General features: G+C 36.7%; 2 protein-coding genes across 2 annotated transcripts in view; one reads left to right on the forward strand and one right to left on the reverse strand.

Annotated features, from left to right (window-relative positions):
- Positions 1 to 5,468, forward strand: part of RHOQ (ras homolog family member Q) — a 36,096-nt gene extending 30,628 nt beyond the window's left edge. The window contains exons 3-5 of the mRNA XM_007459968.1: positions 1,429 to 1,593; positions 1,900 to 1,995; positions 5,292 to 5,468. Coding sequence (XP_007460030.1) covers positions 1,429 to 1,593; positions 1,900 to 1,995; positions 5,292 to 5,447 — 417 coding nt within the window. The 3' untranslated portion in view covers positions 5,448 to 5,468. The remainder of the gene's footprint in view (positions 1 to 1,428; positions 1,594 to 1,899; positions 1,996 to 5,291) is intronic.
- Positions 5,469 to 5,657: 189 nt separating this feature from the next.
- PIGF (phosphatidylinositol glycan anchor biosynthesis class F) lies at positions 5,658 to 26,706 on the reverse strand. The gene is made up of 6 exons (XM_007459969.1): positions 26,663 to 26,706; positions 24,468 to 24,716; positions 23,204 to 23,295; positions 21,895 to 22,011; positions 19,011 to 19,119; positions 5,658 to 5,976 (listed from the first exon to the last, which is right to left on the reverse strand). The coding sequence occupies exons 2-6, from the start codon at positions 24,693 to 24,695 to the stop codon at positions 5,863 to 5,865; spliced, it is 660 nt and encodes a 219-aa protein (XP_007460031.1). The 5' UTR covers positions 24,696 to 24,716; positions 26,663 to 26,706; the 3' UTR covers positions 5,658 to 5,862.
- Between the last annotated feature and the right edge of the window lie 187 nt (positions 26,707 to 26,893).

Below are 26,893 nucleotides of genomic sequence, written 5' to 3' on the forward strand. Positions count from 1 at the left end.
TACTACCTGAAACTCTGAGTGGAAGATGTTTTTAATATGCCTTTAATTCCACATTCATGCTGTTCTAGTAGTGAAGCAGGTCATTTAAGAGGGGTGGTGGCTTAGGCCAAAACTAAAGTTTCCTTGAAACCAGGTGAGAGGCTAGCCCTGACAAAAACGGAATCCTGACTGTTCACTCACAAAAATGTAAGCAAGTAGAATTTTGTGTCATAGGAAATAACCTCAATGAAACAGGATCTTCACTGTCTTTTGTGATGGAGAGATGTTAAAACAGCCCTTCTATAAAATGTGAAGCAGCAGTTTAAATATGGAAGGCATATTTTATAATAACCTATAAGGGAAAAGAATCTGAAAAAGAATAGATATCATGTATGTGTACATATATATATTATATATATCTATGTACACACACATACATATATATATAATTGAATCACTTTGCTGTACACCTGAAACTAACACAACATTGTAAATCAACTATGCTTCAATTAAAAAAAAAAAAAAATACAGCAGTCTAACGTATTCCGGTCTGGAACCATGTCCAAGACATACTGAAAGGTGCAGAACAACATGGGTTGCATGGTTTTCATCTGTGTACAGATGTTTAAATGTGTACAGTTGTAGGCATATACGTGCACAGAAAATAACTGGAAAGGTACATATGAAAAGTCTACATTTCAGGAAAGGAATGGAAATTGGAGAGGAAGGGGGATTTTGTGAATTTACTCAGTATGTTTCTTTAAATTTTCACACAAACGTGCATATGCACACACACACACACACACACACAAAATTAAGAAAACTATAGAAACAGGGAAAGCAAAGATTTAAGGTCTCAGTGAAGATGTATAGTGGGTTAAGGCATAGGTTCTGAAATAAAACTGCCAGAGTTTGAATCCCATCTCCTTTACTTGCTATATACTTCCTTACACAAGTTATTTAATTTCTGTTGCCTCAGTTTAGACAAATGCAACATAGAGCTAATGGTTCTTATGTCATATAGTTGTTACAAGGATTAAATAAGTAATACATGAGAGAGCATATGGATCATGTGTTTAATAACATAGTGAACATTCAGTAGATAATATTATAAATGACTATACTTAAACATCTAGCTACAATCAATTCTGTGTGCAAACTTTTCAGTTAAAAATGCTTCCAGTGACAGCTCTCGTCATCACAATGTATTTTCTCAGAGTTTCATTGTAGACGTTAATGATACTGTCATATTTTACCCCAGTGGTGTTCAGAGCTTCCAATTAGAATAGAATAGCAAAGACAAATGGAATTATGTTGTTTTTTGTAGTATGTCATACATTCCATTTGTGGAATAGTCCTGACTTTGCTTCTTTGACCATCTAATCTAATGTACATATTTGTTAGTAAACTCTAGAAATGGAAATAATGAGGTTTTTCTTTCTCCCTTAGGAAGACTATGATCGTCTGAGGCCTTTATCTTATCCAATGACTGATGTCTTCCTTATATGCTTCTCTGTGGTAAATCCAGCCTCATTTCAAAATGTGAAAGAGGAGTGGGTACCAGAACTTAAGGAATACGCACCAAATGTACCCTTTTTATTAATAGGAACTCAGGTATGTCTGCTTTGATTTTGCCCATTTAAGAATAACCTCTGTGGCCTGCCTTGTGGTGTTGCTCTCAGACAAATGGCCCTAAGGTTTAGCAAATGAGATAATAATATGTTGAATCTCAGTTGTTATAATAAATTCTGTCACATTTTTGGAAAAAGTAGTGTCAAAGAAAGCAATTACTTTATTAGTTGGTTTTAAAGATTAGGTTCTTTTGTAATCTTTTTTTGATATGAGGGGTTAAATGGGATTACATGCTTTATCTTTAAAGACTGATAATATTATGGGACATTATTAACCTTTCTTAACTAGATTGATCTGCGAGATGACCCCAAAACTTTAGCAAGACTGAATGATATGAAGGAAAAACCTATATGTGTGGAACAAGGACAGAAGCTAGCAAAAGAGGTAATGCAACCTTTACAGAATTTAAAAATAAATGTACATGAAGCTAAGGTAATAATAGAAGCTAGTATTTATTGTGCTTTACTGTATGCCAGGCACTGTGCTGAGTGTTTTACATGCATTAGATCATTTAATCCTTGCCTCGACTCAGTGAGGTTGGTCTACTAGTACCTCTGTTTTATGGAGGAGAAAACAGAGGCACAGCCTTGTCAGGTAACTTGTAAGGTCCCGCAGGTAGTAAATGGCAGAGCTGGGCTTCAGCAAAGGCCTCACTCTGGCCTTTACTAAACCTGTGCTACACTGCCAACAATATTTTCCTAGTAAGTCATGTGTACAAAGAAGCGTCACAAATAGGGGCTGCTTAATCAGGCCCTGTCGTCAGTGAAGACTCATGGTGGAGAAGAAATGTGTTGTTGAATTCTCTTCCACAAGAGAATTTTTATGAAAGGTGGAATATATTATCATTTTAAAAATATAACTGTGATACACAAAATACCTTTTAACTTATATTCTTCCTCGCCCCAAAGTGAGGCTTACTTTTTTCTCCATTTGCCCCTAACATGATTGGATTCTATTTTTTTAGATGTTATAACTTTAATAGGACTTTTGTGGAAATGGAATATAATAAGGTGTTTTTAAAAATACTATCAGGAGGCAGAAGAAAGCAAGAAAACTTTTTGGAGAACAGTTTTTCCTAAAGCAAAAGATAAATAGCTTCACTAACAAGTTACTAGCAAGGAATTTCACATATTAAATTCTGTCATCTTAGGAGAGAAGGAATTTCTAAATTTCATAAAGGTAAAAGTCATAAATGAAAAGACTTAACTACGTAAAAATTTAATATGACATCAAATGCCAGAAATAAAATTAAAAGTCATATAACAAACTTGACATTTATGGCAGAAAAATGGGTTAATATCCTTAGTGGACATGAACCCCTTGCATATGGATTAATCAGAAAAAGACATATGCATACCCCAATAGGAAAAGGGACTCAGAACATCAACGGAAGATTCTCCAAAAAATGCAGATTGCCATTGAAGATAAAAAATATGTTCATATTCCTTAGTAGTCAAATGTAAGTTCAATTTCCATCTATAAAATTGGCACACAAAAGGAGACATTAATTAGAATACCCACCGTTCCAGGTGTAAGCAAATGGGTACTCTGTTGTTCTGTTGGTCTTTGAGTAAAAGACTCGACAACATGCAAAAGCCTTAAAGTCATGTATACTTTTGATCAAGCAATTTCATAGGGAGGAGTTTATCGTAAGAATATTATACGGGATGTGCTTAAAGAGATAGCCATAAAGTTCCTCATTGTTTATAATGGCAAAAAAAAAACAAAACCCTGCATCTACTAAAAATTTATACTAATTTACTTACTGAGATGTTCATGTTTATTATGTAGCTTAAGGGGGAAAAAAGTGGTTGCAAAACACCATTTCTACACCTGTCAGCAGCATTTGGCACAGTTGGTCCCTTCTTGAAACACATTCACTTGGCTTCCTTGAACGCCCTCTCTTGGGCTTTCTCCCCACTCGTTGGCCTCTCTTCCATCTCCCCATCTCTGAATGTTGAGGGTCCAGGGATCCGCACTCAGCTTCTTGGATGTCTTTCCTTCTATATCCACACTCAGCCTTTAAGCTTGGTAAGCTTCTATCCATCTTGTGGTTTGAACAGTCTGCTACTGAGATTCCCAAATTTCTATCTGCAGCCTGGACCTCTTCCCTAAACTCTAGACTTGGTTAACTAACTGGTCATGCAGCAAGTCCATCAGGGTGATAAGCATCTCAAAACGAACATGTCCAAAACAGAATTCCCAATTTTATCCTCTAGGCTTAGTCTTCTCAGTTACTCGGGTCAAAAACCTTGAAGTCACACTTGACCTTGCGCTTTCTCTCATACCATTCAGTGAACCCTCCAGCAAAATATATTTTTCTGCGTTCAGAATATACCCAGAATCCAAACGCTCCTCTCTTTCCCCTCCTCTGGCAGCCTGGTTCAGGCCCTCTCCCTCTCTGGCCTGGATTACCGCAACAGCCTCTCACTCACCTTTCTGCTTCTGTCTGTGTCTGTTAACCTGTTCTCAACACAGCAGCCAGAGTGAGACTTTAAAAATAGAAGCTCCATCAGCTCCCTGCTCTGTTCAGAATCTTCCAGTGGCTTTATTATCTTCCGAATAAAGGCCCAAGCCCTCACCCTGGCGTACAGGCCCCGCTACTTCTCTGCCTCACTCATTGTGCTCCAGGCACTCGGCCTCCGTGCGGTTTCCCCAATCTTCTGCCTCAGAGCCTTTGTCCTTTCACTGCCCCCTCTGCCTGGGATAGTCTTCCTGATGTAGACATTGTTCATTCCTTCACTCAAATATCACTCTCTCAATGAGGCCTTGCCTGACCTCTTCCCCACTCCCTATCTCCTCCCCCATTTTTCTCCAGACCACATATTCTGCCTCTGTATTTATTAGTCCATGGTCTTCTCCCTCTAAAATATAAGTGTCATGAGAACAGCTTAGGGACTTAATTTTGTTCCTTGCTATATTCTCACATTTGGCAAATGAGAGTGCTCTGTAAGTTTCCAATGAACGAAGGAATGGATGGATGGATGGATGGGTCCCCTCTCACAGTAGAAGCCAAAGTCCTTACTCGAGGTCGCTACCTCGAGGCTGCCTCACTGACTCCCTCTCTTGCCATTACCCCTGCTCACCCTCCCCTGCCACTCTGGCTTCTTTCCCACCCCCTGAATGCTCCGTGCATGCTCCTGCATCAGGGTCTTTACATGTGTGGCTCTGTCTGCCTGGAAACTCTCCCCCTAGGTATCCCTCAGTGCTCAGACTTTACCTTGGTGAGCAGCTTTCTCTGACCACCACCACTGTCCTCTGCACCCTTTCCCTCCCTCACTCTGCTTTTTTTTTTTTTAACCCGTAGCATGTGCCACCATCTGCTCTATATTCCTCTGTGTGTTCCTCCCTCAGTAGAACTTAAGCAAACGTAAGCATCACACAGCAGAGACTTTGCTGTTTTGCTCAGTTCATTGACATGATCCCCAGCACCTAAAAACAGAGCCTGGCATATAGTAGGTACCCAGTAAAAATTTGATGAATGAAAGAATTTTCCATAGAGAAAGTCTGGAAGAATATACACGAGTATTTTAACAGTTAGCTATCTCTGGGTATCATAAATATGGATGATTTCATTCTTTTTGCATTTTATGATTTTCCTTATAATGGTGTATTTGTGTGGTATCAGTTGTTGTAAAAAAGACTGTATATATTTGTGATTTTTTTTTTCTCCCTCCCAGATAGGTGCGTGCTGCTATGTAGAATGTTCAGCTTTAACCCAGAAGGGATTGAAGACTGTTTTTGATGAGGCTATCATAGCCATTTTAACTCCAAAGAAACACACAGTAAAAAAAAGAATAGGATCAAGATGTATAAACTGTTGTTTAATTACGTGAGAAACGTCTTCAGTGGCCAAGTAAACTGTCCATTTCTCTCAGAAAGCATATGAAATGCTGAAGCTATGCCCAGACCTCTTAAAAATAATGAAGCAGTTTAAAACTTGAAAGGAAAAAATAGAAAAAAAAAAACCAACCCTGTCCTCATAATTCTATAAAGTTGATTAAGAATGTTTCTTAAAGGTCCAAGAAGCAACAAACAGCATCTGAAGCCACAATCTATTATAAATACTTTATTTCAACTAGAAGGTACAATCTCTCAGGGGTTTCATAGTTTAAAAAGCTACAATCACATCATGTTGTAACTATATAAAAAACAGTGCTGTTAAGTGGAACTGCCTGGCTTAGACCATATACATGTCTGCACAGTCTTTATGGAATCTGCACAAAGAAATACCTTCTCCCTTTGCTCCAATTAATTGTTCTTGTATGTAAGTTTCTTTCTATTCCAGTATATCCAGAGTGGTGAAGTAACAAGTCCAGCCACGTAGCCAAAGGTCGCTCCAAGCGTGCAGGAGATGGGCCATTCCTGAGGAGAGAATGTATGAGATCGAAAAGAACAAATGTTTTATTATTACTTGAGCACAAGTGTAACCTAAATATTTCTATATTAAAGCTTAATGTGCTTTCTTAAAGAATGCCAAAAGTGTAATAAGGTCATATCTGCATTTATCACGAACACTAAAAATGTACACATTTTAGTTAATGTGCATTCAACTGTAACAAAGGTTTCTGGCGATTGTAGATTTAGTTTGATGCTCCCCAAACTGCATGAGTTACATGCTGAAGTTACAAATTAAAACTTTGGGTCAGACTTTGCCACAATCCTGGACTCAGCTTAGCTCTCTGAACTAGTTGGTAGTTTTATTTTTCTAATTTCCACATTGGCTTGTATATCAAATGAAACGAAAAGGGTGTATGCTGACCAAACCACAAGAAACTTTAAATTGTGTTAAAGAGAAAAGACCTAGAATCAAGCATGTTACACGGAATTTATAACAAAGCAACTGCTTTCATAATAAAACTGATTTCACCTTTCAGATATAGATATTGGAACCACAGTAGAAGTTACAGAACCACAGCTTATGTACACACCTAGAGTATAAGTTAAATGACATACTGGCTTCCAAATACCCATTTTCTCCAGCCATATTACATTTCACAATATTACATCAAGCCAGAAGTAAATAACGTTGACTTACTTCATCCTCGAGCAGTGCTTGGTAGTCCCTAGGTTTTGAAAGGTCCTGCTTTAAAAAAATTTTCTCATGTTTATCTGTGAAGCTCATTTGGTATACTGGAGCCATTTCTAATCTTTCTCTAGGGAAACAGACTGTATAACTGTGGTAGAGGTGAACCATCTTAATGACTAGTTCTGTTACCTAATTAAGCTTTCTTGTTTGGTCTGCTGTTGATCTACCTTTTTCCAGATGCCATGCAACAGACAGTAGTGTTAGACAAAGTTTCAGTCAGTGTGAACAAACTAATGCAGTTCAGAGAAGCATAATCTAATCCATAAAATTTTTCCCAGCCTTTCCTACATTTAAAAATGCTGTTGCCTAAATTATGGTTTCTTTATGTCTTTGGTGAGCTTCTGTTAATTTCCATGACGTGAGCTTATAGCTATGTCTATTGCACAGATTGGGTAATGGAACACTAAACTTTGATACTTGAAAATGACAGCCTTAAATGCTCATAGCAGTCACAAATCTAGGATGTACTGTCTTGTATGTGAGCTTTGTAGAGATTTTTTTTAAAATATAAGCATCATCTTCCCCATTGACGTGCGGAGAGTCTACTGGATAACTGGTCAGGAGCTTTCTCTCCTGAACTGGACAGTGGCTATCTTCCTTCTCCCAAGAAGTGGTTGTTCGCATTAAGTACCATGGCCTTATGTATGCTCAAATGGAATCTGATGTAACTTTCTCATTTAATTTTGGTCTGCTATTTTTAGATAGAATTGAAAAGAACTGTATAACTCAATTAGTATATTAGCTAAGTTGTCCAACACATGGTATAAAGGAATTAAGACAGTAAAGTATTATACATTTATTTCCAACTTGCCTTTGGGGATTTGATGGGAATTTTTTTTTTTTCCTTCCTCAAATTCACATCTCTGAAACTCTTCACACTTGGTTTCCTAGCCAATAAAGTTAAAATCTAGAATTTGTCCTGCCCTAAGAGAAATGGACTAGGACCCTGGTGTCACCTCTGTTTCTTGACTGGGCCTCATTTTCCTCATCTGGGACGTAGAGGAGATGATCTCTAATCTCTCCCATTTATCAACTCTTAGGATTTTCTTCTTTCTTACAATAAGCATTGTTGGACATTACCTTTTCGGCTTCATGTTCTTAAGATGGTAAAAATCCTGTATATAGATGAGTAGAACTCTAAGCAAAGATGATTGTATCATCTGAACCTGAGGTGCCTTAGGTATTCTATTGACCTTGATGGGGTTTGGAGTTTCCCATTGCTTATTAAGAGCCTTTTCGTTGCTTTGGTTCTTTAGTATTTCTTTTTTGCAAAATCCTTCCAGCTAGTTTAACTAAAACCAAAGATTTTTTTTTTCTGTTCATAAACAGATTGTAGAAAAGTTGCCTTATTTTCAGAAGCATGTCTTCATTTAAGACTTAGGTTTCCATTGAAATTCAGGCTAATCACTGGAACAACTAGTTCAAAGTAGTGAATTATCTGGAAAATAAAATACTACTGACATGAATTTTGCTAGTGAATGAAAATACACTGCTTCAAATAAGGTCATGTATGAATGAACTTAAACTTATAGTTAATATTTTTTGGCATATAGGTAATCAGTTCTGAAGTTCTTAAAAATAATTTTAGGGGCTTCCTGAAATCTTATTTAATATTTTGCTTATATCCTTATTCTATCTCTAAAGGTACATTTTAGGTTAGCCTATGTTGAATTATCACATTTACAATAAGTAGAGCCTGCACTAATGGTTTTTATTGTGAATTATCTTAGTTACTTTAGGCATTGCTTCCATTTGGTTTTAATTATTAATTTTAAGTACCAAATTAAATACTGGTTTGTTGGTTGTTGCTTTTTAAGTGATTGTTGCTTTAATAGTGTCCCATCTTAACACATGGGGTTACAAATAAAATAATATGCATAGTTTACTATCTATGTAAAGCACTGACCTTCTTACCTTAGTAGTTTTTATTTAACACTCTATGTAAACATTTGGGATAATATTCTTTCCTCTGTTTCTCACGTGGTGGATCTGTGCATCATCGGCCAACTGTGAGCATCTGCACTTTGGTAAAGAGTGCATTGTCAAAGTGTAGGAGAATCGTAATCCCTCATGAATTCAGCCAAATTCCAATTGGGGTTTCTAAATTCTATTTTAATCACTTTGTAATTTCAGTGTGGCTCTTTGTTTCCAAACACATACATACACATTTACACACACATTCTTTAAACAGCTGCCATACTTAACCTCCAGTGGAATGCCAAAATTGAAGTAAATATTAGTTAGAAAGTTTTGCCTTAAGAGGGGTTAAGGCTTGGAACACCTGCTATTCAACACGTCAAGGAATCCATGCCATCAGCAAATTAAAATGTTGGACTGGCTTTGGAGACTGTTTGCTAGTGATGGACCAGGCTTTCCTGCTTGATTTTTTCTGAAATAAGTAGTCCTTAACTGTAACATAGTCATTTTTTAAAAGAGAATTTCTCTTTATATAAGGGCAACTTTCCTTAATAGGGAATGGCAAAAGGAGCTGTTGAAGGGAGTTGGGGAAGGTTGCCAACGAACAACCTTTCCTCGAGCAATTTCCTGCTAACCTTAATATTGCTTTAAAAAAATTAAAACTATCCTATGGCAACAATTCATTTTGACTTGTCAAACAATCCTAGCTTAATCACATATTTTCATAATTAGATCTTGAAGTTTTCCATTTAAAACTATTGTCTCACATACAGAGATGTTTCTATTTAACGTTCCTCATGCCACAAATAGAATAAAAAAAAAAACAGTATCATCTATTGAAGAGACAATTCAACTGCATTGCTATAAACATTTCTCCAAATTATGATACTATGAGATGGCTCTACGTAATTATCTTGTTTTGTTTAAGGAAAATAGAAAACTCAAAGACATTCATGTAAAGGAAGTCACAAGTGATTACCACCAAACGACCATCTTCTTTTTATCCAGTTCTTTATATATTTAAATTTTTTAAAAATCACTAAATAAAAGAAAAAATTCCTCTTGCATAACAAAAGATAATATGGACAAAAGATAATGCAACTGGGTAAAATTATTACAGTTACTGTCAAAAAGAAAAAAAATGAGTAGCTGCATCATGTGAAGAAAGTATCTTGCTTAGAGTACTACTATTATCTTTCTCTAAATCAAATGATTCCTTATATGTTTCAACACTTAAAAAAAGGTCAGTGTTCTCTTAAAATAATCAGCATTAACAAAGGCCTGAAACATAGGATCTTGGTACAGGTAACTACCAATAAGTTATTTTTCTCTTAGAAATAAAACAATTTCACCCTAATAAGCTTTAAAAAGCATCTTAAATAATACAGATATAACTTTTTTTCTGTTAAAAAAAATCAATATTATTGCTGGTTGAAAGACATTTCAAAATTATATAAGCTTATTTCTACCTGAAGACCACACTGCTTTCTTCTGATCAGGCATTACTATAAAACTCTGCTTACTTTTTAGGAAAGGAAAATGTACCAATATAAAGAGTTTGATATATTTCAGAGCATGTTGTAAGTAGTACAGAATAGTGATTAAGAACACTGATTTTTGGGACTTCCCTGGTGGTGCAGGGGTTAAGAATCCGCCTGCCAATGCAGGAGACAAGGGTTCGAGCCCTGGTCTGGGAAGATCCCACATGCCGCAGAGCAACTAAGCCCATGTGCCCCAGCTACTAAGCCTGTGCTCTAGAGCCCATGAGCCACAACTACTGAGCCTGTGTGCCACAACTAGTGAAGCCCGTGTGCCCTAGAGCCTGTGCTCTGCAACAAGAGAAGCCACCGCAATGAGAAGCCTGCGCACCACAACGAAGAGTAGCCCCCCGCTCACCTCAACTAGAGAAAGCCCCGGAGCTGCAACGAAGACCCAACGCAGCCAAAAATAAATAAATTTTTAAAAAAGTAAAAACAATCATTTTTGTATTAGACTGGACTTGAGTCTCAGCTCTGCCATTTGTTAAATATCTGACCGTGGGAAATTAATCTGGATGGAACCTAGGGTACGACATGACGCAAAGGAACTTATTTACAAAACAGAAATGGTCTCACAGACATAGGAAAGAAACTTTCAGTTACCAAAGGGGAAAGGGGGAAAGGGATAAATTAGGAGTTTGGGATTAACATATACACACTACCATATATAAAAGAGACAACAGGGATCTACTGTATAGCACAGGGAACTATATTTAGTATCTTACAATAACCTATAATGGAAAAGAATCTGAAAGAGAATACATATATATATATATATATATATATTCTGAATCACTTTGCTGAACACCTGATAGTAACACAACATTGTAGATCAACTTTACTTCAATTAAAAAAAAAATGTTTAGATCAATGGAACAGGAAGAAAGCCCAGAGATAAACCCACGCACATATGGTCACCTTATCTTTGATAAAGGAGGCAACAATATACAGTGGAGAGAAGACAGTCTCTTCAATAAGTGGTGCTGGGAAAACTGGACAGCTACATGCAAAAGAATGAAATTAGAACACTCCCTAACACCGTATACAAGAATAAACTCAAAATGGATTAAAGACCTAAATGTAAGGCCAGACACTATAAAACTCTTAGAGGGGAACATAGGCAGAACACTCCATGACATAAATCATGGCAAGATCCTTTTTGACCCACCTCCTAGAGAAATGGAAATAAAAATAAATGGGACCTAATGAAACTTAAAAGCTTTTGCACAGCAAAGGAAACCATAAACAAGACGAAAAGCCGACCCTCAGAATGGGAGAAAATATTTGCAAATGAAGCAACGGACAAAGGATTAATCTCCAAAATATACATGCAGCTCATGTAGCTCAATATCAAAAAAACAAACTACCCAATCCAAAAATGGGCAGAAAACCAAACAGACATTTCTCCCAAGAAGATACACAGATTGCAAACAAACATATGAAAGGATGCTCAACATCACTAATCGTTAGAGAAATGCAAATCAAAACTACAATGAGGTTATCACCTCACACCAGTCAGAATGGCCATCATCAAAAAATGTACAAACGGCTTCCCTGGTGGCGCAGTGGTTGAGAGTCCGCCTGCCGATGCAGGGGACGCAGGTTCATGCCCTGGTCCGGGAAGATCCCACATGCCGTGGAGCGGCTGGGCCCGTGAGCCATGGCAGCTGAGCCTGCGCGTCCGGAGCCTGTGCTCCGCAACAGGAGAGGCCACAGCGGTGAGAAACCCGCGGACCGCAAAAAAAAAAAAAAAAAAAAAAATCTGTCATGAAAGCTGTAAAGTACCATGCATCAGTATCATTCTGTATATTACATATTTTAACCTGAAAAACTTAAACTTACACGATCACTAATGGAAGTACTTCTTAGGTATTCTAATAGGTAATAATTAGAGCCTGCAGTTTAGAACAAATAAAATATTAATAGTTTATGAGCAATGTTATATTGTGCTGTAGGAACTATTCCCTTGCCCTTGTAATATAAGCATCTTTAGTACTTGCTTTTCTTCCCATGAAATGTCTGGGGAGCATAAAGCTTACAAGAGAAAACTCTCAAGAGCTATATAGCATATGGCATTATATTAACCATATGCAGCCTTACCACTGAAATAGACGGGTGATTCTTGCTCCTAGCTGTCGTTTTTCATAACTTTTAAGAAGTATAAGTACAGAAACTGATTTTAAACCAACCACTGGTAGGCATTTCTGTCATTTTTAAGAGTCTCCGTTTGAATGACTCGGTGTATTCAAAACTATTTATTGAGAGCCTCTACTATAAACCAAGCAGTTAAGGGGCAAACTAAGATTATTTAATTTTTTAGATAAATTTTAATAACACAAACTTTAAAAAATATGTTGCAATATAATTTTTGGAGAGGTATGTACTATGATAGATATCATGGGAAAACTGACCTATCTGCAGATCAAAAAACCTAGAAACACTTAGAACAATTCACAACCATTAGGATTACCGGCTCTTTCAGATAAAAAAGGGAGATAAAACCCAGGCAGTTCTAAATTTCAAACTACTTTTTAATATGTTTTGTTTATCATGCTTACCACAAATTTACATTTGCATGACTGATAGAATTCATTTTTAAAAACCTACTTTCAAAATTCTACTGGTTTTAAATGATTATTTATATTTTCCTCTGAATTTGGTTTTAAGTGATGTGTTTTTCCAGATGTCCTTAAAGCAAATGCTATTGTCTGATGTAGGAATACATGTACAGATGAATCTTCTCATCTGGATACATCTCTCTAGTTGTAACTCTTCCCTGTGCCATGTATACCATACCACTCTCCTGTGACTAAGAACACAGATTTAGGAAGAGCCATTTGTGGAGAGGTCCACAGTCTCCAGGCTGGAACTTCTTGTCAAAGTGACGATAAATGGCCCTTGGCAGGACCATGCAAATGAGTTACCTTAGCCAGCACTCTTCTCCCTCACATGAAAGTTCTGCTAGCAGATCATTTTCAACCTCATTGCCCAACAGTGAACCCACCTTTTAAATCCAAAACCATTTTCTATCAGTTAAGTATTATAGTTTTTTTTCCATGCTCGAAATATGTAACTCATATTTCATATACATTAATATTTTATTTTGGTCTGTCTAAAATACATATAACACCTTTAGCAACAGAAATACCAATTAACCTAAAAATATGCAGCCTTCAATAATTAAATCCATAATCTTAGCTTTATCCCTCACTCTGTCATTATTTGCAGTGATTCATTTCATTATCCTTATGATCTCCAGCTTCAATTTATGAAAGTATTATCTGTGGCATCTGTGACTTTTAAGAATGAATATATATGTTTCACAGAGACTAATTTTTTAACCTGATAAAACCAGAGAAAAAAAGTGTTTAAATATAACAATGCCTCATTTATCTGGTATCTGATGGGAATAAGTACAAAGATTTTTAAACAACTTAAAATTGTTTTAAAGACAATCTCAATCCATTTTGCTTTTTAACTTTATAAGAAATAAGTATGCTCAGAAGAGATTTGATTCTCTGGGTCAATTCCATTTTGGAGACAGTAGCATGGAAGTCCAGAGTTTAAAGGTATTTGTTGGTTTTCTAGGTACAAAAGCTTCACATCTTAGCTTCAAATACTCTCCTACAAATACATTAAATTTTATGGTCTAAAATACAAACACTACCAGAGTGGTCATGGCACTTAAATGAAATTCTCATGTGAAGAAAGAAACGCAATATAATAACTACTCAACCTTTCCCCCGCAAAATCTAAGCTATGGCCATTTTTTAAAAAGAAAAGCTATGTTTCAGAGTCTCCAGGGATAAAGAGAATCATGGTGTCCCAGGGCGCTGGATCCTGAGTCTTCCTCTAATCAGCCAAGAAATGTTGAACAAGATGTGTACCCCTCTCGTCACACTTTGCTTTTGTGTAGAAGTGGGACTGAACCCTACCTTGCACTAGGGTTACCAGGATTAAGTTGCCTGTGTGACAGTGCCAAGCCCACGCCTGGTACATACACAGACAGACACGACGTTTTCTTTCTATTGCCATCCGAAATGTCAGACAGAATTGAAAATTACATGAAATCCAAATACCCTAAATACCTAAATACCAGGGAAGCAAAAAGATGATTTAACAATCCACCCTACCAATTTAAGGATTATCGGGCAGCATGAATACAATAAACTGAGACAGTTAACATGCTCTAACACTTGGAGAACTCAAATAATGGAATTTGCAGGGTTTTTTGGTAATGCTAAAAAAAATAGTCATTAACCTACTCCTTTTATAGGTCATAAATGCCTATAAAATTAATTAAGCAGTAACTATGTGTCAGGTTCTGAACTAAGTACTTTAGGATTATATTATTTAATCCTCACTAGCAAGTGGCAGAGCCAGGATTTGAACTCAATAATCTGATGCCAGAGCTCTTAATCATCCTGTTATCTGTCTACCTATTAATAAAACATGTGGGTTTAAAAACTTCATGGTAAATTTCCTTTGCTCAGAATAACCAACGGCAATTCCTAACCTCCCGTTAATTTTTTTAATAACATGAAATACTAGCCGACATTTGATAATTAAGACATTTTCCAGATGAAAAGCTCATAACCATCTATTCTGCAAAATATTTAGAGCATATTAAATCTGAATCTAAATCACAATATGAATCTAAATTATCATTACCAAACAATTAAATTCCAGTCCTGGTAATATTTAAGTATCTGTTATAACTTACACAGAATATGTATTTTGTACACAGTAAGAACTCAACAAATACTTACTGATTAGCTATTTTTACAGCAGATAATGCATCAAATTATAATGTACAAAGATCTTCCATGGTCAAAATATTCTTTTTGTCAGTAACTATAGCTATAAGCTTTCTCTGGGGCTGAAGAAGGCTGTCTGGGTTATGGACAATTCAAATGTTTATAATGTAATAATTAAGGCAAGGAAGAGAAGCAAGATGACTTTCAATTATTTTTAAAGAAAACAATAAAGATGACCAACAACATAATGGGCAGCCACCGACCACATTCTCTTTCACCAAATTCTCTTGCTGCCTCCTAGAAAGGGAAGGCTTCCTCCAACTATAAAGATGCCTGGTATCTTTCGTCATTTGTCATTACTTAAAATTATTTAAAATTCCGATTAGTAAGTGAAAAACATTTTTCATTGAGATTATATATTTTCAATGGGCCTTTCTAGTCATTTAATGATGAAACAATTTAAAAAATATAAATATTCTTGAAATTGCTCAGTACAGAACTCACATCATTATAATCTTATGTTTGGCCTCTGGAAATTTTATACGAAGTCAGATTTGAATTCAAAGTAGAAAAAATGGAACTAAACATGCAAAAGTTTTTGTGAGGTGGATGGTGTGTATGTGTTTTTAAAGAAAGTATAATTGCTTAACCAGATACCCTTGTTTCTCTGACTGAAACATCAGTAAAACCAGATCCCAATCCAGAAAAGCTTGCTTTACCACAAACATATCAAATCTTTATTGGGCTATAAGGAATAGAGAACTAACCTCTCTTCCTAATACTATAATATTACAGTTTAGATAATGAAGTATATATAGTAGTTATCTTCTCGTGAAATTTTACTCTAGAAAAATCTCCATTCTGAGCTGACGCCATGATCTTTCATTTGGTTTATTGTTTCTCTGGCAGATTCTGTCAGCACCATGAGTCACACGGAGTACTTATTCTGTAGTGAGGTTTACGAAGAAAAAAACCAAAGCAGAACAAAAAACTTGTTCACTGAAAATAAAAAGTGAACAAAAATGATGCCTCATCATTTCTCTAGTTTATCAGTAAATCATTGCTAAAAGGGAAAGGGGCAGGTGATTATTATACGAATAAAAGATGATTAATTATACATCAATTCTATTATTTCACCAACAGTATCTATCATAATTTTAAAAGATGATAGTGAGTAAGTGGGTCATTAACTTGGAATACTTTAAAAACAACTCAACAGTAAAGATGATTAAACAACCAGTAATATTCCAGTCAAATGAAATATTCTTAATGAAGACCAACATTTGTTACATATTAAATTAGCTAGTTAGAAAATCTTTTTTAAAGTCAATAATTCAAATAGAAACTTTATATTAATTTTAAAAGTCTGATACCATTAATTTGGATCTGGCTCACCTCTTATTGTAAACAAGAACTGAGGTAGAAAAATGAGAGTCAGTAGCTAAAAGCCCAAACAATCAAAAATAGATAACTGAATTGTAAATAATCAAAAAATATATTTTCTGCAGAAACCTAAACCCAGATGGTACAAAGGGCATCTACTCCCCATAATTCAACATCTATTTCTTCATAGTCTTATAAAGAGAAGATATATACAAGTGTAACATATCAAACTTTTAAACTCTGAAATATTCCATCTATAAGCAAACTAACATGTTAATTACATAGTCCCTTACCAACTCATAAGCTGAGCGCCAATGGTGCTTTATATATCGTTACTTTGTATTTAGATTTAATTGCATACATCTGAAAGTAAGGAATTAAAATACAATTTCCTGTGTATACTTTTCAATGATTTTGATTGTCCTCCAATTTAGAAATCACTGACACTATTGAATAAAATTAAGTTCCATAAGATTGTAACTTGAGTACAAATGAATCCCCATTTCCCAGTGGTCACTGAGATGGCCAAGAAAATATAAAGGAAACCTTTATTAATATTATAACCTTGGGAAGGGTATCAGTGACACCACACACCCCAAACCTCCAGGGATTTCCATAACATATAGTAGAGAAGGACAAACCTACCAGACTTACTGAATGTAAAAGAACAACTCATTTGTCTAGGAGACACAACATCTAATAGAAAGCACAAAGAATGGACTTAAAAAGTAGGCAGTTAAGTGCAAGACATATAATTCAGATCTCTCAAGGGCCTTTGGAAAGCGACATACATAGCAGAGATTTAACCCAGCCACTTATTACCTAGGAATTTACACTAAAGAGAAAACTGGAGGGACTTCCCTGGTGGCACAGCAGATAAGACTCCGCACTCCCAATGCAGGGGGCCTGGGTTCGATCCCTGGTCAAGGAACTAGGTCTCACATGCATGCTGCAACTAAGAGTTTGCATGCCACAACTAAGGAGCTGGCGAGCCGCAACTAAGACCTGGTGCAACCTAATTAATTAATTAATTAATTAATTATTTTAAAAAACCTAGACAAATCTGCAAAGGTATATGTTTTATGATAATCACGATAATTCGTAATAAATTAGTAATAGTGAAAACTATAATCTAAATGTCCATTCATAAGAAATTGGTATATGATTTTACCCAAATAATGGAGTATTATAATGCAAATTTTCACTGACATGGAATGAGCTCCATAATATGCCGTTGAAGGGAAAAAAAAGATTAAAAATAATATGTGTGGGCTTCCCCGGTGGCACAGTGGTTGAGAGTCCGCCTGCCGATGCAGGGGACACGGGTTCGTGCCCTGGTCTGGGAAGATCCCACATGCCACGGAGCGGCTGGGCCCGTGAGCCATGGCCGCTGAGCCTGCACGTCCGGAGCCTGTGCTCCGCAATGGGAGAGGCCACAATAGTGAGAGGCTCGTGTACCGCAAAAAAATAAAAATAAAAATAAAAAATAATATGTGTATTATGAATAGTTACACACATGAAGAGAGAGCTGCAAAGATTACCACCAAAACACAAATGGGAGTTGTCTCTGGGTGGCTGGCTATTTGATAATTTTTACTTACTTTTTTTTTTTTTTTTTTTTTTTTTTTTTTTCGTTTTGGTTTTTTCTTTGATCCCTTAAACCCCCAGCCACCACTGTTACCGGGACCAAGAAGCCTTCCAGAGTGGGATCTTCCCGAAACGGGGCACGAACCCGCGTCTCCTGCATCGGCAGGCGGACTCTCAAGCACTGCGCCACCAGGGAAGCCCGTACTTACTTTTCATAATGATTAGTATTGCTTAAATTTTCTAAATAAATATATACTGTCTTTGTGATCAGAGAAAAATTCTCTTCATGTTGGAAAAAGAAAGTATATTTATTTTTTAATACCACAATTGATTTGGGAGAAATCATCTTAATATTTGGAAAAATCCATTAAGATATAGATTCAAAGATGTTTATCATAGCACTGTTTATAATAGTAAAAATAGTACTAAATGATCAATAGTGAATTTGTTAAATAAATTTTGGAATAACTATATAAAGGTTTACTATGAAGCCATTAAAAATTACAACAAAGATGTATCCATCACCAGCTCAGTGACCTAGGAATATTACATGTCCTCTAGGTATCAGTTTCCTCATCTGTAAAATGGTGATAAAAAGAACACTTATAGTGTTTCCCCTAGCTTATTAGCTATATCCTATTGTCATAGAAAACAAAAAACCTGATGTTTATGAGCTTCCTCTAATATCACAAACCCCTATTTCAAAACCTACTTTGCTATATGCTTTAAGAAAAAAAAAATCTCAAAATCAACGTTCAATTTGGCTATCAATCAAGCTAAGAAAATATGAATCTTAGACTACAAAGGCAATGTATATCAAAGTTAAAAATAGGGAATTCCCGAAACTTCTAGGCTATTGAACTCCTATACATATTCTCAAACTAAGCTTGTTTATTCACCTATACATGTAGAAAAAAATAGTGTTAGAAGATAGAAACAGGCTGATCTGGATGCCTGTGGCACTGAGACAGGCCCTAATAAAACACCCAGATTACAGTAACAGAGGGAACTGGCATCCCTACTTAACTGAATGATAAAACAATTTAAATATATATACTCGTTAGCTTCATCAGTTTTACCATCACTGTACAAACATCTACTTTGTTGCTTTAAAGAGTTGAAACCAACCTGCCATGGTCTTCCCCAATCGAGTGGAATAGGAAAGGCTCCAAGCCATGTTCCTAGAAAACTAGAAACTGTAGTGATCTGGAGACTGTTCTCCCAAATGGATGTAACCCTGTAAAACACAAATATATAAATTATTGGTGGTATATATCTTAGCTGCTGGGGAATCAAACAAACAGCATAAATTAACACTAAACATATATATATGTTGTTCATTTAAAATAAGCACAGCAAATTGACACAAATATTTGCCATGAATCATTAACAATTAATTGGTAAGAAGATATAAGTGTTTTTCAGCTGGAAAGCTAATATATGCACAGAGTGAAAATCAAACAATACAAAAGAGTGTCTGCAATGAAAGCTAAGTCCTCCTCTCACCCTTATCATCAACTCTGATTCCTTTTCCTGGAAACAACTGCTATCACCAGCTTATTACATATCCTTCCAGAAATATTTTATACACACACAAATAAACACACAATTTTGTTTAGAATGATATACGCACATCTGCATATATACACACATATATGTATATATCCTTCAAAACAACTCAAATGCACCATTTTATAAATCCAGTTTTGCTGTGTGTTTTCCCTTGTTAACAGTTTTACTAGTATTCTATTGTCCAAAGGAAGCAATCACAAAAGATCACATATTATATGATTCCATTTTTATGAAATGTCCAAAATACGCAAATCTACAGACAGTAAATAGATTAGTGGTTGCTTAGGGCTAGGGGAGGGGGAATAAGGAAGTGGCAGGTAAAGGACATGGAGTTTCTTTTTGAGGTGATGAAAATATTCTAAAACTGACTGTAATGATTGTTGTACATATCTGTGAATATAATAAAAACTACTGAATTGTACACTTTATATAGGTGACATACATGGTGTTTGAATTATATCTCAATACCGTTTAAAAACCCATCTCCCAGCTATCTCAGTTCTCCTCACGTATATGAGCCACACCTTCCACATCTGTCTTAGCTTTCCAACAACCCTCCTTCATAATAACTTACACGAGGCAACCCTTCCCACATCTACTTCCAAAAGCAAATTTCAGGTTTTGTCCAAGGAAAAGTGCCATATTTATTAAAATATTTATGCAATTCTTAACCACTTAACATGTATTAAACTGTCCTTCCATTTTTATTAAGTTCCTACATTTTTTAATGTGTTACTGACGAAGTTTTTGAGTGTTATGCCCCATCCCATTTCTCCCATAAGTTCTGTGTTTCTTATTGCCCAGTTTTGCATAATGCAAGGATTTTTAGGAATGCATATGCCATCTTATAGCAGAACTGACTATAGAATCAAATGACAGTGTCTCCCCCAGGTACACCATTAATGCTATCATCAGAAACAGAATTCAAAGCTGGATAAATCACCAATCCAAACCAATAAGGTTTCCACTGATTTTCACTGTTTAAAAATGTCAAACTAAAATACTAAAAGAAATTAATGCCATTTGGGATACTATGGTAACAATGTGGGAAAAAGTGTTCAATGTGACACTTTTGTTTTCTTGAGACTTTATGAACACTAGAAGATGCCTCTGAAGGGGAACAAACAAACATTTCAAAAGGAAAATAATTTATGGAGCCTAGCTACTCAGCAAGCATCCTCTGCTCCACTTGGGCTGTTCTCTTCCAAATCACACAAAAATACCATGTTCATTTCAGTTTCTATAGTTTCATTCATCCCATAGCGTGGGGTGTCTCCCCTTCCCACTTAGTCTTACCAAATCTCTTACTCCTGATCCAAGTCCTTCATAGATCATCCCCCCATCCAGCTCATTCTTCAGTGGTCTCCTACCCTACTGAGTTCCTAAAACTTCATTGTTCGAGTTACACAAACTTAGTCTTATGTTTTTGTTCATCTCATCCTTGCCCCTAGAATGTCCAAGATCCTTATGGAGAGAAACATAGCTAATACATCAGACTCCACACAGAGTTTGCATAACATAGAGCACAGAGTTAAGGGCTCAAGAAGTTTTTGCTGCTGGGTGATAAACGAGACAAAATCATGGGCACCAAATAACTTTCTAGTTTTCTTAGTTATAACTCAACCATTTCTGATACAAATGATTTCACTGCCTTTCAAGAAGTGAAAATTTTAACTTAATGATGCTGAAAATACATACAGCTGCTTAGGGAATAAAATCCTGTAAAGGGCTTCCCTGGTGGCGCAGTGGTTGAGAGTCCACCTGCCGATGCAGGGGACACGGGTTCGTGCCCTGGTCCGGGAGGATCCCACTTGCCGTGGAGTGGCTAGGCCCGTGAGCCATGGCCGCTGAGCCTGCGCGTCCGGAGCCTGTGCTCCTCAACGGGAGAGGACACAGCAGTGAGAGGCCCGCGTACCGCAAAAAAAAAAAAATCCTGTGAAACCTGCACTCGGATGTCTCACCACAAAAGAGGCTGAACAAGAAACTCTAGCTGTTCCAATAAACATTTTTATATGGTGAACCCCAATTCTACATTATAAGATGTACGGAAGCAATTTGATCGGTTGCAATTTTATCACAGTGATAAATTATCCCCAAGGAGGGGTTTTCAAAGTTTTCTTTTGGTAACAGAAACCTTTTTTCAAGCAAAAAGCTAAGTGGAATTCTACCATACAAAAAAAAAAAAAAAAAAAAGCAGTGCTGATCTTGCTAATGTGGAGGGAGAGGCCTATAGTTCTGCCTGCTTGGGTCTCCCTCAAGTGCATGCCACCCTTCCCTGGCCCCAGTCCCCAGCTGCAGTGGGCCCTTACAGCATCACTGAGAACCATACAGTGATGAGAAACACTCAAGGAACAATCAGCAAGCTGCCATGAATAGAAAAGTACCTCATTAATTTTTTTCTAAATTTCAAACATCACTAGAATATAAAATTAAAACTTACCCATTTCTACTGAAAACTCTTAGCCATGCTTTGAAGTTTGGTCCTAACAAACATAAACAAGGTACAGTAGTAAAAGTGGACAAAGTAACTGCGAGTAAAAATGTTTCCAACGCCAACCTAGGAAAAAAACACTGTATTAATTTTTTTTTAAGTGTTAAAGGTGCATATACACACACATGCATAATCTTTTTTACTTAAATAGATTTAGTATAAAACTATTTTCTTACACTTAGAAAGGTAACATGAGTCTTACCAAAACCATGACTGTAGAAAACGTTACTACCAAAATGTAATCTATAAAAAACAATCTAGCAAATACTTGGCTTTGATGATAGAGTTCAGAAGTGTTAAATGCCATACGATACTGAGACTGCCCATTGCAAGAAAACCCATTTCTAGATCATTAACTTTTTCCTCAATAGTCTCTGGAACTTTCTCTGCAATCCGTGGTTCAAATTTAGCTTATATAGGAACCACTTGGAGAACTAGGTAAATTTGTTTCTGACTAAGGCTTGAGAATTTGCATTTCGATAAAATGCTGATGTTGTTGGTTTTAAAACCACACTTGGAGAACCACTGCTCCAGACATGCATTCTACTCTAAAATGGATTACAGAGAAATTATCATTTCCCATTACAAAGGTCTTGTCCTCCCCACTCTATATGTATATGTAAAACTATACATATAGCTGTGTGTGTGTGTGTGTGTGTGTGTGTGTGTGTATTGCATCACTCATTTCAACATGATCATTTATCACTGCTAAACTGAACTTTCCCAAACTATAATGGAACATTATATAAGACATATTAATGAATTTGGCTTTCACTAATTCAAAACTGTTCAGTTTTGAAAAAGTGTTGAGTTAAATTTTACCTTTAAACTATAAACATTAGCTTCTACGTAATTAAATACAAGAATCTATTGACTTTTCTTAAGAAAACAAACTCTTTTCAAGCACTTCAGAATCACATTTACTATTTATAACTAATTTATATGTATCATTATAGTCAGTTTCCTTAGAGGTTCTAAGGGCCACACACCTATTGGTATATGACAGTTTCTCATCTACCTCCCCCTTTAAGCAACTGCATGACAAAAGGCCAAGTAATAGGAACATTTAATGAATTAAGTTATTCCACTGTCTTTTAAAAAAATAACACTGCCAAGGGCAATGATGTCAGTATCCTTCTGTGATCCACTGATTAAACACATCATGTTTTTTCTCTAATCACCAATAGAATTAGCACTTGGTTTAATAAACGACTGTTTTAAAATATAGTTGGCTTAAGGTAAAAAATTTCAGACTTACTCTATTAGTGGTGCTCCATATAGAACAAAAATTACATGAAAGGAGAAACAAGACATAAGAAAGTAGATACAGCATTTCAAAAATCTGGTTACCTAAAAAAGAAATGAATAACTTAAAGAATCAAGAGAATGACTAAAGGACAGCAAATGCTTTGATTTTATCTACAAATACAACTTAGCCCTATAATGTGTGATACAGCTGAATATTCTTTGGATCTGCTCCTGAAGTCAGATCACATGTTCTTTGCACAGCACTGTAAAAAAGCCACAAGACAAAAATCGATCCCCATGTTCCAGTCACCTAACCAACAGTAGAATCAGAAAATGTTTTTGTTTCTATGCTAAGTATTAAACTATGTTGTTAATCAGTATTTATGAAATATTTACCAATAAGTGTGCTAGGATACAAAAAAACACAAACACAGTCCTTCTTGTGTGATGATACACGAAATATTTATAGAAAATAATGATTATAATAATATTTTTTCATTTTAAAACAAAATTCCTAGGAAAATTGGACCAAAAAAAGCACAATATTAAATAATTCCCCAAATCATATTCATGTTACTATATGATCCACATAAAAAAAGACCTGCATGTCTGCAAATCAGTGTGTGGGACCTACTTGAGTTCGAGCTCAAGAAGATCTAATAATAAAACACACAATGAGTGTTTTAAATCATAGGGCAGTAAATGTGTTTTAAATTACCTAATAAAGAACATACATGTAGTATTGAATAATGTTAAGTGAGGACTTTATTAATTTAAATAATAGTCAAGTGTTACACTGTAGTGAATATTCCAGAAAATAGATTCCAATGTCTGAAAACTTCAACTGCTATTTAGTTAAGGAAGGCCAAGCTTGAAACAAGAGCTTATTTTGTAATTTATGAAAAACCCATTGTGTCTTTCAGAAATGCAAAAGATGAATGAAAATAAACTGAAATGTCTTATAAAATAAGATTTAAAGGTGTGATTGCTACATTTATATTTATATATATTGCTACATTGAAGATATATTTATCTTCAATGATGACATGAAACATGACTATACAGGTTCACAATGCTACGATATCCAATTAATACATTGCAAGAATCTATCAAACACTGTAGACAGTCTTCCAGCAAGCAATAGGCTACTGACTAGAAAAAAATCAGCTTCTTTATTCACTGTAAATAACCCAATAAGTACCTGACTAATACTTTATTCATCCAGTAAAACATTACCTACATCTAAAAATCACTTGTCAAGAAATAAGCCTTACCTTGTATGATAATGAACTTCTTTTAGAAGATGCATTTGGTTTCACTACTAAATACAAGACTAAATTGACGGCAGTTACAGAAACAGAACAGATGCACAACCATGTCAAGTGTGTTTCCAGTACCGAGAAGTTCTCCAAGAAGAATGATGGAATGAAGATGCTTAGGATAACTGAGAATATGCATAATAGATGGACATACAGTAGTCTCTTGATGTCAGTATCTTTCATGGTGTTTTCTTGAATGGCTATCTAATGAAAAACAAATTAAGAAAAGAGCATAGGCAATAATGACTTTTTCCATTGTCCTAAATGCTCCAACTTGTCATGCTTGTCTAAAAACAAGCCATGAACCAAAGTCAATTTTCTATGGGCAATAATGTCTCAGTGTTAGAATATGGGAAGATGCATATTTGTAAAAACTAATAGACTAATATAGTATAAACAGCTCTCAGAGCCTGAAAAAGGACAAATTTACTAATTTCTTAAATATCTGCATCTAGTTTCTGTAAAACAGTCCAGTGCAAGGACTAATTAAGCAATTCGGTTTTTTTTCTTTTTGCCAAAATCAGAGGTGAAAACAAACAGCATGTGTTAATGATTTGCCCTGTTGGAAATATAAGCTATGCTTTCTAGAAACCCCATAATACAATTTGGCTGAACTGTTGGCATTTTTATCATTATGGACCCTTGTCTAACATCACAGTAGTTCACATTTTCTAACAAATGCCAAGTTAACACCAGGTACACACTGGAATGGTGGCCAGTGTTACCAAGAAGCTTCAAAGAACATTATGCTAAACTAAGGAGTCCCAGTGCTGCAAAAATACCAAAATGACAATGTCAGTTACACATGCCAGATTCCAACCAAAAGCAGAGCATGAATGGAAGGTGGAAAAATATTTACGTTCTCTCTCTCTCTCTCTCTCTCTCTCTCTCTCTCTCTCTATATATATATATATATATATATATATATATAAAAAAAAAAACGGAATCAACTTTACTGTTATATATATATATATATATATATATATATATTAAAAAAACACGTTATTTTATATATGTATGTATTTACAAATTACCTAATGGATAGCTTATACATAGTATTGACTAATGTTAAGTAAGGACTTTATTAAAGTAGTAGTCCACATGTTACACTGTGGTTAATATTCCAGGGAAAAAATATATATATATGTGTATATTTTATAGACACACACAGGGCGCCCACTGGGGCAAAGGGGCGAATCCAAGCCTTATAACAACACTCTCGTTTAATTCACACTATATTTTTACAAGGCAAACACTTTACTGATAAGGAAACAGGCTAAAACAGATTAGGAAACACTCCAAGGTCCCAAGCTCCCAAGTGCTAAAGCCATTTCAAAACCTAGCCTCTTTGATACAAAGATACGCACTAGGGGGTCGAGAAAAGAATGCATGGCAAGAAAGGAGAAAGGAAATGTTTCTCACAGGTCCTAGCCTCAGCTGAGGGGCTGGGAAGGGAATCCAGAATATAGTCTCTCAACAGACACACCTTCAGATATTTTTCTGGGCCACCCTCAGAACTGCAACTGACTGAAGCAGATCTGGACCTAAGACAGTGAGTGGTACCCAAAGTCGGATTCTTGCTGAATGACTGAATGAATGAACGAACGAACTAAGAGTTGGTCCAGTGTTGCCCCTCCTGAGAAACCAGCCCTGTGTTAGGCCCTGGCGAGCCCAGGAGGACTCTCGTCAGGTGCTTCCTCGGGTGGCCAGGGCCCCGGCCTCCACGGTCTGACCTGGCCCGAGTCCTCAAGCCTTGCAGCGGGAGAGAAGGCTCTTCTGAGCGGCTCCTAGAGGAGCCTTCGCGGGAATCGGGGGACCTTAACCTGCAGCTCCATCCCAAACAGGGTCGCTCCGAACTCTGCCCAAGCCTCAGCCGACGGGAGTGTAGGCAACGAGGGACGAATTGAGAAGCATAATCAAAGAGCACAATCGTGGAGACGGAGAGAAAAGAAGGGACAGACACAGAAAGTCGGATCCGAAACAGGCCAGTCCATCAGGGCAGCCCCTGGGTCACGCAGGAAGGGCGGCGCTGGAGGGGCCGGCAGGCGCGGACCGGCCGGGGGCAGATATTCCCGGCCAGTTGGGCAGCTGGCGGAAGTGACTTGCAGGGCCGAGAGGCTCGCGCACCCCAAGCCTCCGGCTGGGCTTACCTAACTCTCCCGCCCGCGGAAGAGAACGGAGGGTTACTACCTCCCACCATCTGGTGTGACTCCCACCCTGTGCGTCGCGCAGGCGCAGGCCTGTGGGGAGGAGGCCCAAGGCCTCACAGCCAATCGCAGAAGTGGAGAGGCGGGCCAAGAAGGCAGCCCCGCCTCCCCACTCGCGTTTATTCCTCCCGCGGCTTTCCAGGTGTTGGATAGGCGGGGCGGAGGGCGGAAGGG

The sequence above is a fragment of the Lipotes vexillifer genome, unplaced genomic scaffold (assembly GCF_000442215.2).
Source record: "Lipotes vexillifer unplaced genomic scaffold, Lipotes_vexillifer_v1.1 scaffold666, whole genome shotgun sequence".
Taxonomy (NCBI): Eukaryota; Metazoa; Chordata; class Mammalia; order Artiodactyla; family Lipotidae; genus Lipotes; species Lipotes vexillifer.